Source organism: Macadamia integrifolia, unplaced genomic scaffold (assembly GCF_013358625.1).
Source record: "Macadamia integrifolia cultivar HAES 741 unplaced genomic scaffold, SCU_Mint_v3 scaffold213, whole genome shotgun sequence".
In the NCBI taxonomy this organism is placed as follows: domain Eukaryota; kingdom Viridiplantae; phylum Streptophyta; class Magnoliopsida; order Proteales; family Proteaceae; genus Macadamia; species Macadamia integrifolia.
This window is the reverse complement of record NW_024868531.1, coordinates 191,832-210,042: the sequence shown is the minus strand read 5'-3', so window position 1 is coordinate 210,042 and position 18,211 is coordinate 191,832. Positions and strand designations below refer to the sequence as shown.

The window sequence follows — 18,211 nt, the reverse complement described above, 5'->3', positions numbered from 1 at the left end:
GCTGAAGCCCATACTGTTTATAAAAGGTGGATTTGGGGCTTATACGTCAGTTGCGTTTTAACCCAGCTCAGCCCATGCGAACCCAACCTAGACCAAGCCTTCTTTTAAAAATTGTTTGGACCCATTGTTATTAAATGGAGGAAATTACAATGACCTCCCTTAGAGAATCTAACAATAACATTCCACCCCCAACAAAGAAAACTATTGCTCATTAGTTCACTCCGTTAGTGGTTAGCGGTTAAGTGCTGACATCCTTAGTTTGCCATTTTCGAAATGGCAAAATTACCTTTATGAATATTTAAGTTACTAAAGTACCCTTCTCCATATTATAGTCCCATAAATCGAAGACGATAAATCAAAGGTCGAAGAATCCTAAATCGAAGGAAATTACCCTTATGATTTCTCTCGCGATCTCTCTCGTTGTCAAAGAACCCTAAATCGAAGGCGATTCTCATCTAGGTTCAAACCTTGCGATTTCTCTCGTTGTCGAAGAACCCTAAATCGAAGGCAATTGTCTCCACTGAGGAAAAAGCTTCACCTACGATTGTTGTTGTGTTCAAGCTCGCCTTTCAAGCACAAGCCCCTTTTTTAAGAGACTATTTTTTGAGCTGAAGAAAAGAGCTACGATTACTGTTGTGTTCAAGACTTGACCAGAGCCATTGATTCATTGAGTCCCTTCCTTCCAAGCGGTTATTTTCTGTAAGTCTTTCCCTTCATCTCTCTTTCTTACTATCTAGTTAAAAAATTATGATTTCTAACATTAGGGTTTTCTTCAACTTGTAGGTGCAAGGAAGAACCAAACTGAAAACCCTAAATCTAAAGGAAGAGGTAATTCTTAGGACCTTTTGAAGGATCTTAATTCATTCTATATTTTCTGAAGGAGTAGGTTCTTCTTCCTTATTCCTAATGGAAATTATTGAATTCCTTTGGATTTTGTTTTATGAACCTCAATAAATCAGACCACTTATGCAATTTGTTCTCCTCATCTTTTGTACTTAATCTTCTAAATTTGAAATTAAATTATTTTATTATCAACTCTCCTTATGCAGTGCTGCCTACAAACATGGATGAGAGAGTCTTAGTGTTTTACAATTATGATGGGATAGTTGTTGAGAAATTAGTGGACCCAAATAAATATGGTACTTGAAAATGGTAAATGATATTTATAATACAATTGTCGTGGGTGTTCCCCCTGTAGGACACACAGTGAGATTCAATATCAAATGTCTATTACCATATGGGAAAACTAAGATTGAAATGAATAATGATAGAAGTGTTATGTAATTGTTTCTTTGAATGAAAAATTGAACTACATTGATTTGCGTGTATGGAACCTATTTGTGGATAAGAACCCAACCAATGACTATACCATAATGGCTACCTGAGTATAGTATTTACCAGGAAACTACAAACTAGTACAATTAATGTTGTTGGCATTGGTGAATACACCATTAATGTTGTGAATACTAGGACTAGTAGGCATGAAAAGGAACCTGTTATATTGAGTGGTGCTCCATGCAGGGATTTGAGTGGTTCATTTGGTACTGGTGGTACCACTATTGCGGTTACAAGGGCTAACAGTAGGTCTCTTCCTACTATTGGGGAATTTCGTAGATCACAAACTATTGGGGTTGCTAGTAACAATGCGTCCAATTGTAATGAAACTTTTTATGTGTGATTTTGAATTAAATGATGATGAGGAGGATAGTGATTTCGAATGTGAAGAAAACTAAAGTGAAAGTGATGAGGATGATGTAGAGAATGATTTAAGAGAAGGCTATGTTAATGATGACAAAGAGGATGATGGCCAATTGTCATATTACAACTCAGATGACTATCCTGCACCAGATTGCAAACAATATCACATGATCAAGATGGAAGAGTGTACTTGAAAGTAGGACAATTGTTTCATGATGTGGATCATTTTAGGAGCGTCCTATAGGATTATCTTATACAAGAGGGGTTTAAAGTTTTGAGCTAAGAAATGAGAAGGCTAGGGTGACAGCTATGTGTGCAGATGATGGATGCAAATGGGGATACATACCTCATCTATTGAGGATAAAAATACATATATGATCAAGTCATATACCCCTGAGCATTCATGCATCAAAGTTACTAAAAGTCCACTGTAACTTCAACTTGGATTGCAAAGAAACTTTCTGACAGGCTGAGGGTAGAGCCTGAAATGAATGCTAAAAGTATGGTAACATATTAAGGGAGACTTATGGTATTAAAGTAAATCGAATGCAATACTACAGGGCAACAGTGAGAGCTAAGGGAGAAACTGAAGGTAGCCATCTAAAGTCATATGCAAAATTTCCTAGGTATGGTGAGGTGTTGAGAGAGAGGAATCCGAGCACTGTTTTCAAGCTACCGTATCATGATAGATATGACTTGAGAAGAAATCCTATTTTTAAAATGGCATTTGTTTGCATTGAAGCATGTAAGAGAGGTTTTCTAGTTGGTTGCAAGCTTTGTTTAGGTATAGATGGTTGTCATTTGAAAGGAAGATATGATGGAGTATTGTTGGCTGCAGTTTTAATTAATCGGAACAATGGACTTTTTTCAGTTGCATTTAGTGAGGTGGAAATAGAAAGCAAAGAATATTGGTTGTGGCTTCTTTACAATTTTTATGTTTCCTTGCAATTGGATGGGAATGACATGGGCCTGACATTCATGTCAGACAAGCAAAACGTATTATGATTACAACTTCAACTCCTGCATTTATGTACAAATTTAATTAAAAAAGATAAGAGTTTAATCTATCATATGTTTGCGTTGATTTGTGTAGGGACTTCCAGATGCAATTGCTGATATCTTTCTAGGAGCACATCATAGGAATTGTAGTAGACATCTCTATTGCAATTTCAAAACATTATATCCTGGCCTACTATTGAAGAGTCATTTTTTGGACTACGGCTAGAGCTCATAATGTATTTATTTTTTAGAAAACCATGAAACAGATAAAGGATACCAACACCGGTGCATTTGACTGATTGTCCAAGAAATCCATCTACATATACACATTTGATTTCATATCCAAGAGTGATCATATCACCAAGAACATGACAGAGTGTTTCAACTAGTGGATAAGAATTTTGAGAACCAAGCCAATTTTAACTTTGATTGACCAACTCATATTTAAATTGATGAAAAGAATGCAGAAAAGATATGAGAATTCTTTCAGCTTTATGGGAAAAATAACTCCAAATATAATGAAGAAGTTGAGAATAATGAAGGAAGATTCAAGATTCTGTAATGTTATTGGTGATATGATCACTCTTAGATATGAAACCAAATGCGTGTATGTAGATGGATTTCTTGGACAATCAGTCAGGCCAGTTGTCAAGATGAAAATAATGAAGGAATTTTGAGAACCAAGCCATCTGGTCAGGATGAGTTTGAAGTAATAGAAGGTAGGTTAAGATTTGTTGTTAGTTTGAGAATTGGGACTTGTAGTTATCAAATATGGGATGCAATAGGGATACCTTGTAAGCATGTGGCATCAGCCATCACATTTAATCAGGGAAATCTTGAAGACTATTGTGACAGGGATACCTTATCAAATATACTACAGAGAAATATAGGCTTGAAAACAAGGAGGTAATTCATCCTATGCCAGATCTTGATCTATTGAAAACCGATATTGGCTAAGGTGTTGTACAACCTCCTCCATTGAAGAGGCTTCTAGGTTGATCCAAAAAAAAAAGGGGGAAACTTAGTGAGGAAGCTCCACCAGAATTTAAGAAGAAATCTTCTTCTGTTAGGTGTGATATATGCAGAAAAGAAGGACATAACAAAATAACTTGGCAAAAAGATTCATCTAACCAGCCAATTACTATATTGAAGGTATTATACTACCAAGCCACTCCCTCCACCCATAACTTCATAATGCAGGTTCTAATATATACTCTATTTGTTTCTTGTGCAGAAGAAGCAAAAAAAATATGGAGGTTGTAAAAGAAATCACTAGTTCTCAAAGATTCATAAGGTCTTAGGCATCTTCTATGGTCACCAATGGCCGTAGTCAAACAAAGAAAATAGCAAAAATGGCTGCTAAGAGGGCAAGGAGAAAGGCAAGAATGGATGGTGCTGGAGATGGTGCCAGTATTCATGGCTTATTTTAGGATAAGAGAATGGACTCATATTTTGGTATTTGAAAGTATCACTAGTTATAATATTTGATGGCTCATTAGTTTGACTGTTGACACATATTTTTCTTCGAATATCATTGTATCTCCTTTTAGGTTTGCTTGCTTATTTAAGAATGGTGAACTTCCTTATTTATGGAGTTAAGTATGCATGGTTATTTATGAAAATTTCTGTTTCTAAATGGATACTGGAGTCAATCTTGTTCTTTGTTGTGTATGTACATCACAAGGGAGTAGATGGTGGTGAAAAAAAAAAAATCTCATTTCATTAATAACTTCAAAATAGGTCCTTCATTAAAACTCATAGAAGCCCTAGTACATGATCCCAACAACTAACCTTTTTTTCATTTTTTAATAATCATCACAACAAAGAACACTTACATAACAACTATCGCAATAGTCAATGTTCCAAAAGACTTCTCCATCGGCGTCATTCTTTTCTTCAGGCTTCAGATCTCTTCTCTCACCTGTTGATTTTCTTGCATTCTTTCACCTCCAATTGTTTGTGGATTGTCTCCCATCAATTTTGTCGATTTGGTACATCAATGGCTTCACACCAGGAGAAGAACCCACATCCACTTGGTGTATATTTGCAACAATAGTATAAAATGTTCTTATTTTTAAAAGACTCTGATATTCTCACTAATGCTCTTTTTTGACATTTGCCGATACAGTTCAAATACTTTAATGAGCTTTGGTTGCCGTCAAGATGTTGACATTGTCTATCTGTAAAACAAAGACGATAAAAATGTGAGCATTACGAACATTGGCCGATTACAGTACAATCCACCAGAGTAGCACAATGTTGGAATAATTAATAAAAATCAATACTCTTGTGATTGGCCGATTACAGTTTTAAACAACATTTTGATGGCATCCAAGGATCAGCAGTGTTGGAATAATTAATAAAAATAAAAAAAATTCTTAGCAGTATACCAATTTCAAAGATTGAAAAAAAAAAAAACTCAAGATTGGAATAATTTTATTCTAATTCTTTCAGTTTCAAAACCCTAGTGATTGGAAATGTTTTTTTCTCTATACCAAAAACCTTAAATCATACATAGAATGATATGTAAAGCATTCTTTCAAATAGAAAGTGGAAGCAAACATTTCAGACAGAGAACAAAATGTAAAGTACAATATGTAAGCATCGTTTATACCCTTCATTTTAGAAAGAAAACCAGAAAATGGAAGCAAATGGAGATAAAGTTTAGAGAATGATATGTAGAGTAAAATACATAGAACCCAAGGTGCCGCTGCACCAGGTCGTCCTCGCTGCTTAGGTCAACGCCGCTGCACCAGGTCGTCGTCTCCCTCAGGTTGTCGCCTCGTCTCAGGTCGGTGCACAATGGAAAGTGGTTGGGTCTATCTACTCCAACAATAATGTAAATGTGGCTTATGGCTTATAAGGAAAGACATAGGTAAGGGCAACTTCGTATTTTCATGTTTTAAGTTTTGTCAGTTAACATTATTAGCCTAAACATGGGACAGTTGCAATAGTTTTTTCTGCTGGGGTGCCATGATATTGTCAGATGCTCCAGGGAGGTCACTGTAATTTCCTCTATTAAATATGTTTGTGGGTAGGGGTGTCAATTTGTGGCCCGAACCGGGTAAATCGATCGGGATCGACCGTTTAAAGACCGGCCCGGCCCGGACCGTTTATTAAACGTGTCGGGCTTGAGCCTGGCCCGTTTATAAATGGTCGGTCTCGGTTTTACTACTTGAACCGTCGGGCGCCCGACGGAGACTGACCGAATAACGCCCGACCGAGACCGGCCTATTGTGCACCGACTTGGCCCGACCCTTTAATGATTGTAGAATACCTATTTTACCCCCCAAATTAAAGAATAAAAACTAAAAAGTAAAGACATGTTCACATTTTAAATAATGGTTATATTTTGTATCATTTATTGATTTATTGTCATTTTTTTGGGCTTGCATAAGTGGGCCGGAATATAATAGCACATTTTAAAGAGGGCCCGTTTAAAAACCGGTTAAAGCCCGTTTAACATTAAACATGTCCGTAGCCCGGTTAAGGCCCGACTAAAGCCCGATTAAAGTGGCCCGATTATAACCTGAGACCGGCCGACCGAATATAAAGTGTACCATGCCCTCAATAACTAAGCCCGATTAGTTAAATGGGCGGACATGGTGTAGCCTTTGAAAGTCTTCAAGCCCGATTAAGCCCGACCGAAACCGAACCAACCCGACCGGTTGACACCCCTATTTGTGGGCATGTGTATTGCAAATATTTCTCTTCACTTGCCATCCTTTCACTTCCCTTTCCTCATTTTCCCTGCAACCAAACAAACCTGTTGTAGGAAAATTGGGGGAAAATGAAAAAGAAAACCTACATTGGGGCAGTGATCCTGCGACTCCTCAGCATCGTATTGTTCTCATTCATCTTCTTCAGAGTGAGAGTAAGGGAACGGATCGATCTCAGTCACCATTGGGGTGCCACTTTTGACTGCTTAAGAAATAACCACCACACCATCCAAATCCAAAACCAAAGTGAGAGTCGCGAATAGAGATGCTGAGAAGAAAACCAAGCAAGATCGAGGTCAAGATCGAAGACAAAGAAGAACTAGAAGAAGCCCGCAAGCGCTCCGCCTCCAACTCCACCACCTCCGCCTCCACCGCCGCCGCCGCTCTCCTCGATCACCTAGACCGCAACAAAGATCCCTCCACCAAAGCCCACCGCATCGGCCTATCTACCTAACACCAAAACAACCCCCCCTCCCCCCACCCTCACCCAAAAAAAAACAAAAAAAACTCTCCAATCCTTCAACCACCAGGGAGTACTTGGTAGATCAGATAGATGGAGGTAGAGGTGAAGCTACGCCTCCCTGACTCCGCTTCTCACCAGAAGCTCTCCGACCTCCTCAAACCCTTCCACCTCATAACCCACCTCCAAGAAAATGTCTTCTTCGACGGCGGCACCGCTGAGCTCTCATGCAAGCGCGCAGTCCTCCGCATCCGCTTCTACAACGGCGACTCCCGTTGCGTCGTCTCTCTCAAAGCCAAAGCCGTTCTCGTCGATGGCATCAGTCGCGTTGAAGAGGACGAGGAAGATATCGATCCTTCCATTGGTCGTGCTTGTGTTGCTGAACCATGGCGGCTTGGTTCTGTTGATTCTTCGAGGATCTTGAAGAGGGTTAAGGAGGATTTCCATGTCGCTGATCACAATTTCGTGTGTTTGGGTGGGTTTAGGAATGTGAGGTCGGTGTATGATTGGAAAGGGTTGAAGTTGGAATTGGATGAGACCCAGTACGATTTTGGGACGTGTTATGAGATTGAGTGCGAGAGCGATGATCCTGAAGGTGTTAAGAAGTTGCTTGAAGGGTTCTTGAAGGATAATGGGATAAGCTATTCTTATTCGGAGGTCTCCAAGTTTGCAATTTTCCGGTCGGGGAAGCTGCCATAGTAAGTAAAGCAAATGTACACTGTAGAATTCGGATTATTATTATTATTATTTATGATTCTTGTTTGATTTGGGTATACTAAAAAAATCCCTGCTTTCCCTAAGTGCTGATAAATTGTTTGTTCTTATGCTTATCAAAGAGGGGAAAAATGCTTTTCATTTGTTGAAATTTACATTTATGTTCATCAGTAACATATTAGTTTAGTCTTGATACGTTATGGGCTTGTTCAAGTTTAAGAGCTCCCCGAGGAGCAAAATTCCAACTCTATTCAGGTACCTTCTCTTCAAGTTGAGGGAGAAATGTTGAGAATCTTGGGCTGGTCTTACTTCTTTTCTTCTGTTCTTAAAGTTAGTGGACATGTTTCGAGTTAGGAAGAAAACACAAATATGTTTACATATTTGAGCATATTTAACTTTATATGGCTTGTTAAATCATCAAAAGAAAATTGAACTTTTGAAATCATTTAATTAAGATTTTTATGGTATCTCCATGTGTTAATGAAAATCAAACGTTTGGTTAGATATTAATTTGTACGACATTGTTGGAATGGCACAGAAAAGTACTTCTCTTATTTTATGTGAGTTAGATACACTTGTTAGGTATCTCATCTTTATCTTGGGGGGCTCTGTATCTAAATTGTGGTTGGAGGAGTTTGTGGTGACAACAGCGAGCAGAGTATTTCTGGCTGTTTCTTCAGTCTTCATCGAATGGTTGAAGTGATACACACTAAGTGCTAAGCACCTGTGTTTTTTTTCTTCAGGAGCTTAGATTCACATGTCCTTCAGAAAGCTGAACTTTAATTGAGGGGACCCTTTGGTGGTGTGACTATTTATTTCAAAAAGCACAGGCCCCTGAATGGTCTCATTTACTTGGTGAACGTCAGTGCTTCAGTATTGTAACACCCCCACCCCGGCCCCGTTAACCTTGACACAATATTTGATACAAAATAGGAAAGTAACTTGAATAACTTACTCAATAAGAAAATAGAAACTAACTAAACTAAACTAAATAGAAAACTAAAATAGAAAGTATTGACCCAAAAGTACTTTTCATGTGAACAGTGTCCACATGAACAGTGTTTCTGATGCGGAACCGAATTCCAATGATAGAAATCGGATCACTTAGGGCCCTCAAGAATGACTAAGAAGCTCAATGTAATGGTTGAGGGGTATGCGGAACCGAATTCGAATGATCGAAGTCGGATCACTTAGGGCCCTCAAGAATGACTAAGAAGCTCAATGTAATGGTTGAGGGGTATTCTTGTAATTTCAGAAACAATTTTAAGAGTTTAAAAGAGAGGAAAATAAAGAGGGGGCATTCTGGAATTATTAAAGTAAAGGGGAAGTAATAGAATATAACTTTATGAAACAAGGGCTTACTTGTAATAACAGCAAGGGGTTTGTTTGCAAATAAGAAAATATTGCTTCTTCAACCTTAGCGATAGAACACAATAGCTAGCAGAGACCGAAACTGGTTTCGGTTGGAAGAAGTTCTTCAATAGGTATTGGATGGACCTAAAACTTTAAGTGTATGATCGCAACTCCAGGTTCTACTGATTCCAGCCAATAAGCAGTCGATTGTGCAGTCCAGAAGTTGAGAATAAAACCCTGAACCTATTCTGGGCGATACTGTTGCAACCAGGATGATTTGTAGAGTAGAAGCTCACTGCAAGGAAGGAGTTTGGAGGAGAAACTCGAGGGCTTGAGTCGCCTATGGAAGGGCTTCCTTCGCTCAAAAGCTTTAACCCAAACAGATCAAAGGTGAGGGAGATCGATCCTCTTGTTTGGGACTGCAACTACCGCCAGAAACAGGGCAGCAGCTAGGTGTAACAAACAGAAATAAATACAAGAAGGAAGAAGATGGAGTCGTAGAGGAAAGGGAAGGGAATAGCAGATAAGAGAATTTCAGAGAGGGAGAACAAGAGATTCGCAGCTCACGGCAGCCATGGTTCACCCCAAAAACATTCATTCAATTTCATTCAATTCTAAAACTGAGTTCTTCTCCATTACAGGGCTATTTAAAGAAAAAAATAATGACATAATTTTGGAAGCTAATTAAAAATGGAAACTAAACCTAGTTAGCAACTAAAATAAAAATCAAATCTAAATAAAAGATTGTTAATCTAATCTCTAACCAACAAAGGAAGTAAATAAAAATCAAGTCAAAAGATAGCAACTAATTCCATCGTCGAGCTGCATCAACTCTCCCGGTCTTAAAAGAACTCGACTCCATCGAGTTAGGTCGTGCTCCCAAGATACCCTTGTAAGTTGCTCGCTGATGAGGTGGCACATATCTCAAAACAGAAGATGGGAACATAACACCAAGAGGAGGGAGAATAGGTTGACGTATCACTGAAGCAGGAGTTAGTCGACGACGTAGCATGTCTGATAATGCATGTGGCCTCATTAAGTATATACGACCTCCTTGCTTCACCTTGATGGTGTTCCGTGTGCCATCATAGAGAATGCCTGCATGTCGCTGCCAAGGTCGCCCTAGAAGAATGTCGCAGTGTGCCAATGAGGTGACCAAACAGGTGACATGGTATTGTATCAGCCCAAACTGTAAGTGTACTCGAACAACTGCAGTGGCCTCTTCTTGAGCTGTGGGTCCAAAACCTCGCACGTGAATTTTCTTGAAAAGCTGCTTCTGTGGAAGGTTGTGTGCTCGAACAAATTCAGCAGATATGAAGTTTGCTTCTGCCCCAGTATCAACAACTGCATGAACATCAGTATAGTTGGAGCCGTGCAGGAGAGTACCCTTCTGTCTGAAGAGAGGAGCCTTATCAACTAGTCTATTCGAAAAGGATGAAAGGCTAGCTGAATGAGCTTCTACATCCTCATCTTCATCATCAACAATATCATCGTCCTCGAGGGGATAAGGATATAAATGAGATTCATCTTCATTTTTCTCTGTCGGCTGCTTCTCTGCTACATTCACAGAATGAGTCCTGTTGGGATACTTGTTGGAATAGTGACCCTTCTCGCCACAACTATGGCATATGATATTCTTCACCCTAAGATTATCCTTGTTGAACTCTGACCTTTTTTCTTCAACTTGCGAGCTTCAGGCTTCTTTTCCTCCATATATGTTGGAGGTCTATAAACTGAAGAAGTCTTGAGCATACCCTTCCAATAAATGGATTTCTCTTCAGCTGTCTTGGCATGAGCTGCTGCCACATCAACAGACCTGAAATCAGTGTTAGCCAACTCAAGTCGAATCTCAATACTTAACCCATTGATATATCGCATCACCCGTTGCTGGTCTGTTTTCTGAAGTCGACACCTTGAAGACAGTTTGTGGAATTCGAGGGTGTAAGAATCCACATCTTTGTTCCCTTATTGCAAGTTAAGTAATTTATGGAACATTACCTTTTCATAATTAAGAGGAACAAATTTTTCAATCAGGATTTGCTTCATAACCTCCCAATTGGTAACGAGTCCAAGTCTTCTGACAAACCTTGCATGTAGTACATCATCCCACCATGAACATACATACCCCATAAATTTGGTGATGATGAGTTCACACTTCTTCACGTTTGGAAGAGACTTATATGCAAAAATTCTCTCCACTTTGGTAAGCCAGTCAAGAAATTCCTCAGGTCCCTTTTCACCACTGAACTCGAGAACCTCAACTTTGATGCCATAATCTCTGTCAGAAAATTGCCGGGTAACATCCTGGGGAACAACTGGATCAAGTTGCTGCCTCTGAGGTGTATCTTCGATCCGTAAAGTGTTGAGTTGATGAGGTAATGTAGAGGATCCTTCTTCAGCTCGTTTGTCGGACCTCTTCATAAAGGCAATCATCTCTTCCATAAACTTGTCAAACTTGGCTTCAGTCCTCTCAAGCCTAGCATCAGTATTCTGTTGGTTCTCGGCTAACTCGCGATACAATTTGTGCAACTCAGCATTGGTGATGTGACCTGTCATGGTTAGAAAATTATAGGAAAATTTGCTCTGATACCACTTGACGCGGAACCGAATTCCAATGATTGAAATCGGATCACTTAGGGCCCTCAAGAATGACTAAGAAGCTCAATGTAATGGTTGAGGGGTATTCTTGTAATTTCAGAAACAATTTTAAGAGCTTAAAAGAGAGGAAAATAAATAATGGGACAAACTGGAATAGGAAAATAAAGAGGGTGCATTCTGGAATTACTAAAGTAAAGGGGAAGTAATAGAATATAACTTTATGAAACAAGGGCTTACTTGTAATAACAGCAAGGGGTTTGTTTGCAAATAAGAAAATATTGCTTCTTCAACCTTAGCGATAGAACACAATAGCTAGCAGAGACCGAAACTGGTTTCGGTTGAAAGAAGTTCTTCAATAGGTATCGGATGGACCTAAAACTTTAAGTGTATGATCGCAACTCCAGGTTCTACTGATTCCAGCCAATAAGCAGTCGATTGTGCAGTCCAGAAGTTGAGAATAAAACCCTGAACCTATTCTGGGCGATACTGTTGCAACCAGGATGATTTGTAGAGTAGAAGCTCACTGCAAGGAAGGAGTTTGGAGGAGAAACTCGAGGGCTTGAGTCGCCTATGGAAGGGCTTCCTTCGCTCAAAAGCTTTAACCCAAACAGATCAAAGGTGAGGGAGATCGATCCTCTTGTTTGGGACTGCAACTACCGCCAGAAACAGGGCAGCAGCTAGGTGTAACAAACAGAAATAAATACAAGAAGGAAGAAGATGGAGTCGTAGAGGAAAGGGAAGGGAATAGCAGATAAGAGAATTTCAGAGAGGGAGAACAAGAGATTCGCAGCTCACGGCAGCCATGGTTCACCCCAAAAACATTCATTCAATTTCATTCAATTCTAAAACTGAGTTCTTCTCCATTACAGGGCTATTTAAAGAAAAAAATAATGACATAATTTTGGAAGCTAATTAAAAATGGAAACTAAACCTAGTTAGCAACTAAAATAAAAATCAAATCTAAATAAAAGACTGTTAATCTAATCTCTAACCAATAGAGGAAGTAAATAAAAATCAAGTCAAAAGATAGCAACTAATTCCATCGTCGAGCTGCATCAGTTTCGTGAACAGTATTTTCTGAATCTTGTTTTTTCCTTCTTCTCAAGCTTTGGTCTGCATCAAATACTGTACGTTACGGTAAAGGGTAAAATAGAAAATACAGTGAAAACTAATTTGACACTTTGGGAGGTGTCAACATGAAAAATCCTTCAATCTTAAACATGGAATATAGTAAATTTCTTAACATCAAAGTGATACCCTTTTGCAGACTATATAGCTCATCTCTGTTACCACTGTGAAAGTTCAGGAAGTTTACAATGATCTGAAATACCACAAAAATATGTTGGTATGTTCCGGCCACTGCTGCAGCTTATCATTTGTCGAGGACAGGAAGAAATATGTCCCTTATAGCCCCAGGAGGAGGATAGATGTGTTCCAATAAAACTCAAAAGTCAAATCCTATAAGACAGCTTTAAGACCAACAGTATTTTATGAAGCTGAATGTTTGGTTACAACTCATAAACATACTCAATGTACCTGAGAAGAGAATGTTGGGATGGATTAGTGGAGAAACTAGAAGAGACAAAATAAGAAATGAAAAATTATGAGATGTGTTAGGAGTAACTCCAATAGAAGTTGAAATGTTGGTATTTTCAGGCCACTGCTGCAGCTTATCATTTGTCGAGGACAGGATGAAATATGTCCCTATACTTATAGCCCCATGAGGAGGATAGATGTGTTCCAATAAAAAAAAGTACAATCCTATAAGACAGCTTCAAGACTGACAGTAATGTATGAAGCTGAATATTTGGTAACAACTCATAAACATACTAAATGTAGCTGAGAAGAGAATGTTGGGATGGATGAGTGGAGAAACTAGAAGAGACAAAATAAGAAATGAAAATTTGTGAGATGTTTTAGGAGTAGCTCCAATAGAAGTTGAAAGAGACATTGTTTGTGGCATGGGCAATTGCAATAGAGGCTTTGAGTGCACTAGTAAGAGGAACTGATATATTGCAGCTTGGAGGAGTTAAAGACCACAAATGAGCTTTAAACAAAGTTGAATGTTGAAATAGGATTCATGTAGCTGATCCATTTAGATGGGAAAAGGCTTGTCAAGTTGAGTTATACTTACAAAACTACTATCTTCCCAACTTCCCCTCAGTTATTTAATTGTGACTTGTTCTTTGCATTTCTGTTCTAATTTTGCAAGTTTAGTTCATTGTAAATATGGAGTATCATGAAACTAGAACATGTTAGAAGATGAAGGCCCACCTCAATGATTTCCAGCAAACACACTGTTTAAAGCTTGAAATTACCAAACCACCATGGTCCAGCTTCCAATTTGACCCAGTGCAACCCAATGGAGCAGACAATAAAAGAAATTTAAAGATTTTGAAAGAAAAGAAACCAAACGGTGTCTTTAGAGATGGTACAGGGGGGTGAGTAGTATTTTTGTTTTTGATGAGGCTGATTGGTGTGGGTTCCTCACTTCATGTTGAGCTCGTAGCTTTTAGCCAGGGGCTGAGTTGAATAATAGAGGTCACGGTGATTGATGCATGCATAGTTGTCCTGCCGTCTAGGCGATCCAAGAGTTGGAGGGGGCCTCAACGCAAAGCGACCCCAAGAAGGTGACCAAAATTGATGCAGGGACAATTCCTTGAACCAGTCCAAACTCATTGGATTGCCCAGATGTACATGAACGGGGTCCAATTGTTTTCGGGTTTGGTAGGATTTCATAATTAGATATTTATTTAAATTTATTTTCACCAAAAAAAAAAATATATTTATTTAGATTTATTATTGGGATTTTATAATGGACTGCATGGTGGAAGAGTCCTTTCCTTGTTTAGTCTTAGAGTTTTTCAGTTATAAGTCCATAGTTACACTTAGGATTGTTTCAGTCTTAGAGTAGGGGTCTTTTAATTATATTTTAAGGGAGAGGGTTTCCTGAAAGGCAGCGTGAACCCTGTGTACAGAAGCATCCGTCTTTCATGGGAGGTGTGGTGATCATTTTGTAGCCCATGCGTCTGGGCACAGGGGCAACACTGTCTTTCAGGGCTTTTTCCCCTTTCTTTAAATACCAGATTGTAATCAAACAATACTCAGATTGGAAATTTGGAATGAATGAAAAGATTTGAGTGGTTTTGTTACCATTGTGGTATGAATCAGGTTGTGTGACCTCTCTCTCTCTCTCTCTCTCTTGTTTGGGTTTCTTCCTCTACTTTGCTACTGATCTGATTTATATTTTGTTGCTGCTGTTACCTTCCAGCTTCACCTATTTTCTGCAACTAACAATAACACAGCACATTGGTGAATTCGCTGATCTCTCTTATAACCTATTCTTTTGACTTGAGAATTGGGGTAGTAGTCATAAATGCTACAGTGATTCAAACTATTGAATCTGAGTCTGAAAGACCACCTGGTTTATGAGTTCCATAGGCAATTCCAGAACTGGATTGGTATCTACCACCAGGTACAACTTCAGTAAATTAATCTTAAATTCTTGGTGGTTCATTTGGGTGGATATTGATAGCATTCAAATAGGGTTTTGGGTTGAGACCTTCAACCAAAATTCTCAGCTTCAGTAAAGCACCCACGTAGGAGATGTCTTCGCCAAACTGTGATCAGGTTTCTGGAGGTAGAAGACGATACTCCTTCCTTATTTCTCGCTTTTTTTATCTATCAAGCCTTTTTCCTTGGCTTCCAAAAGTACTCTCTTCTTTTATTCTTCTTTGTCCAGTCTCTTCTTTTGTTCTCCTTTGTCCATATTTTAGAATCCCTTCTAAGATTGTCCATGGATAATAAATAATAATTCCTTTAAAGTTCCATTGCTTCTTTAGTTACCAATAGTCCCTTGAAAATTCTGGTATATTACGAGATTGCCACTGGTTATTAGATTTGAGCTATCTGTTAAATTGGGTGTTCCCATAAATGCTTGCAAAATCATAGGTGCTTGCAAAATATTGATGGTATGGTCTCCCACTGTTTGTCTATCCCTGCAGCATTTCAAGGAGTGAATGCATATTACTTATTCCATAGTCTGGTCAATGTTTGTGATTATGATTACACCACTAGTTTTTCTACAAACTACTGCTGTATACTTTTTCTGATTTATGCAATTTTCTACATGACTAGCATGCACCGTGATCAATGAATACTCTTCCGCTCCCCCCCTCCTTCCCACACAGACACACACCCCCCTCAAACAGAAAAAATGTTGCTTTGCATTGGGACAAAAATAATTCAACTGTTTATTATTATGTTTGATTAGTTTGGATAATTGGGTCAGAGGATGTATGTAAATTGACTTTGCTTTTAACATTTCCTTGGTTGAGTCAATGCTTATCAGATGCATTTTATCTTCCCTCAAACAAGATCAGTTTACTCTTAAAGTTCAACTGAAATTCCATTTAGCATTTATGAAATTTGTTTTGATCACAAACCTTATAAACTTGCAACCTTCTTCCCTTCTTTTGGCAGGGTCTATTATTCTCTGTTCTGGATTATTGTGGATTCCTGTTAGTGTGGAACTGATAAGTTTATTGGTGATGTGAAAAGTTAATGTTCTGCTTCTCTTGCTGGCAATAGTTCTTATGTATTCTTCTTCCTAGCGGTTCTGTATTGAATATCATAACATGTCTTCAATGCTACAGTTGCTATTTTATTGATATCACTTATTTTGATGATCGTGCTGCTCATCCGTTGTCATGGGGTTACATACTTGTGGTTTAATTGGATGGGAAAGTATAATAGCCGAGGTGGAGCCGTGGAGGTGCCTTTTGCATTTTGTGCTAATTTCCGAATAACCATGGTGCTGACAATAAGTTCGTCATCATCCTTTGTGGCACATAGTTGGCAACCCATTTTCATGTGAAAGACCATTACAAGACAAATTTTTTTTTTTTTCATTACCCAAAACACCTCATATTGTACTTTAGCAAGCACCCTATGCATCTACCATTCTATCCACTGATGGATGTAGGCCACAGGGATGAATGTAAAAACCCAAAAGAGGAGATGCCGTCCTCTGGCTTCAATTTGTTTTAATCCCGTAATTGTATTTTCACTTATTTCTTGTAGCTGCAATCTAAAATATTTTTCAAGAGCCCAACCACTTGCACATCTGAATATTATAAAATTTATTTTGTAATTTTTTTGTAAATTAATGCCTTCTCAACATATCTACTCAAGCCTTTATAAGCAACTATTTTAGGGCATATTTGAGATATGGATATGGTCAATTAATGATGTTAAAATAAAAAGTGTTTTCTTCTTGCTTTTGACTTTCAAGTAATGGGAGAGGATTAGTTTCTGATTTGGAGTCTTGGTATAGTCTAAAGGGGTGAAAGTATAACCATTGGAGAGTCTGTTTCCGTGTTTGTATATTCATTTGGCAAGTATGTTAATTTTGATATAAGAGTATTAAGGGCTTTACAACACTTATTTTAAGGAAAATATACTAAATGCATGCCTAAAATAAATAAATAAATAATTAATTAAATAAGAGGTTAGTAATCTAGCAACTTAAAAATCTGTTTTCTTCTTGTTTTTGAATTTCAAGTAATGGTAGGGGATTTGTTTGTGATTTGGAGTCCTGGTATGGTATATAAGGCGGAAAAGTATTATCACTGGATGGTCAATTTTTATGTTTGCATATTCATTTGTCAAGTGTGTAAGTTTTGATAAAGAGTACTAAGGGTTCTACAATACTTCTTTAGAAAAAAAAAAACACATATATTGATCGGCATGGTTTAAAGTATCTTAAATTTAGTCAATTGATACGGCTAATAGAAAAAGATCCTTTTCAACACCATTGACTTTCCAACGATCCATCCAAAGGTTGGGAGTGTTCGGACACGTATCCCCAGGTGTTGGTAGATGTTGGTAGGTGTTGGGATGCTGCGTGATCAAGCCTTCTCAATCCGTGGATGGATCGTTGAAAGGTGATTGGAGGATGTAGTAGTTGGAGAGTAGCCAGATTCAATAGTTGATATCAATATTTTAATCCTTGTTGAAGGGTCAAGAAAATGTACTATATTGATGGATCAGGAAAAAAAATAAAAAATAAAGGGTAATTTACAACGCCACCCCCTGGAGAATGCCAATATTATAGGAACACCCCCTCTCTTTCACCAAATTAGACTCGGACCCACTACCGTCAGTCTCCGTTAAAGAATATACCATATATGCTGATGTCAACTATTATATTTTATTTTAAATACCAAAATGCCTTTACTAAACTAAACGTAAAATACCTAAAATGTCTATGTAATAAGTCCCTCCAAGAACTTGCGGCGAGGAGTTGACCCATGATGGTGGCATCGTTGGAGAGGCCGACTGTAATACCCCGCTTCTTAAACCCGGTCTGATTTCGCGGTTGAACCGGTTTAACCATGCAGGAACCGAGCCAGAGGAAATTAGAACAGGTTCCTTATGGGCTATGATGGCACGGGTGACCTTAAACACCGGCTGGCCCGACAAGTCCGAGCCAGTGCCAGAAGAGACGGGAGTTCCCAAACCGTGTACGTGCACCTACCATAAGGCTATGTACGGATAAAACAGGTATTATATCTGTATTTTAAGGTATATACGTATGCTACATCGTATGCCTGGGGCGGGGTTCGAGCCGAGGTCCGAACCCGGTCAAAATCCCGAGTCTTGGCTCTCA

General features: G+C 38.6%; 1 protein-coding gene and 1 long non-coding RNA gene across 3 annotated transcripts; one reads left to right on the top strand and one right to left on the bottom strand.

The window, feature by feature from the left end:
- Nucleotides 1–4,397: 4,397 nt before the first annotated feature.
- Nucleotides 4,398–5,524, bottom strand: LOC122065837. The gene is made up of 2 exons (XR_006136122.1): nt 5,390–5,524; nt 4,398–4,877 (listed from the first exon to the last, which is right to left on the bottom strand). It is a non-coding gene; the product is annotated as an uncharacterized LOC122065837 (long non-coding RNA).
- Nucleotides 5,525–6,825: 1,301 nt separating this feature from the next.
- LOC122065836 (triphosphate tunnel metalloenzyme 3) lies at nt 6,826–16,229 on the top strand. 2 transcript variants are annotated; one of them, XM_042629684.1, is made up of 2 exons: nt 6,826–7,574; nt 16,024–16,229. In XM_042629684.1, coding segments are annotated over exons 1-2 (606 nt in total). In that variant the 5' UTR covers nt 6,826–6,969; the 3' UTR covers nt 16,025–16,229. The 2 variants fall into 2 exon arrangements, with proteins under 2 accessions (XP_042485618.1, XP_042485619.1); XM_042629685.1 differs by lacking the exon at nt 16,024–16,229 and having other exon boundaries at nt 6,826–7,575.
- Nucleotides 16,230–18,211: the final 1,982 nt, after the last annotated feature.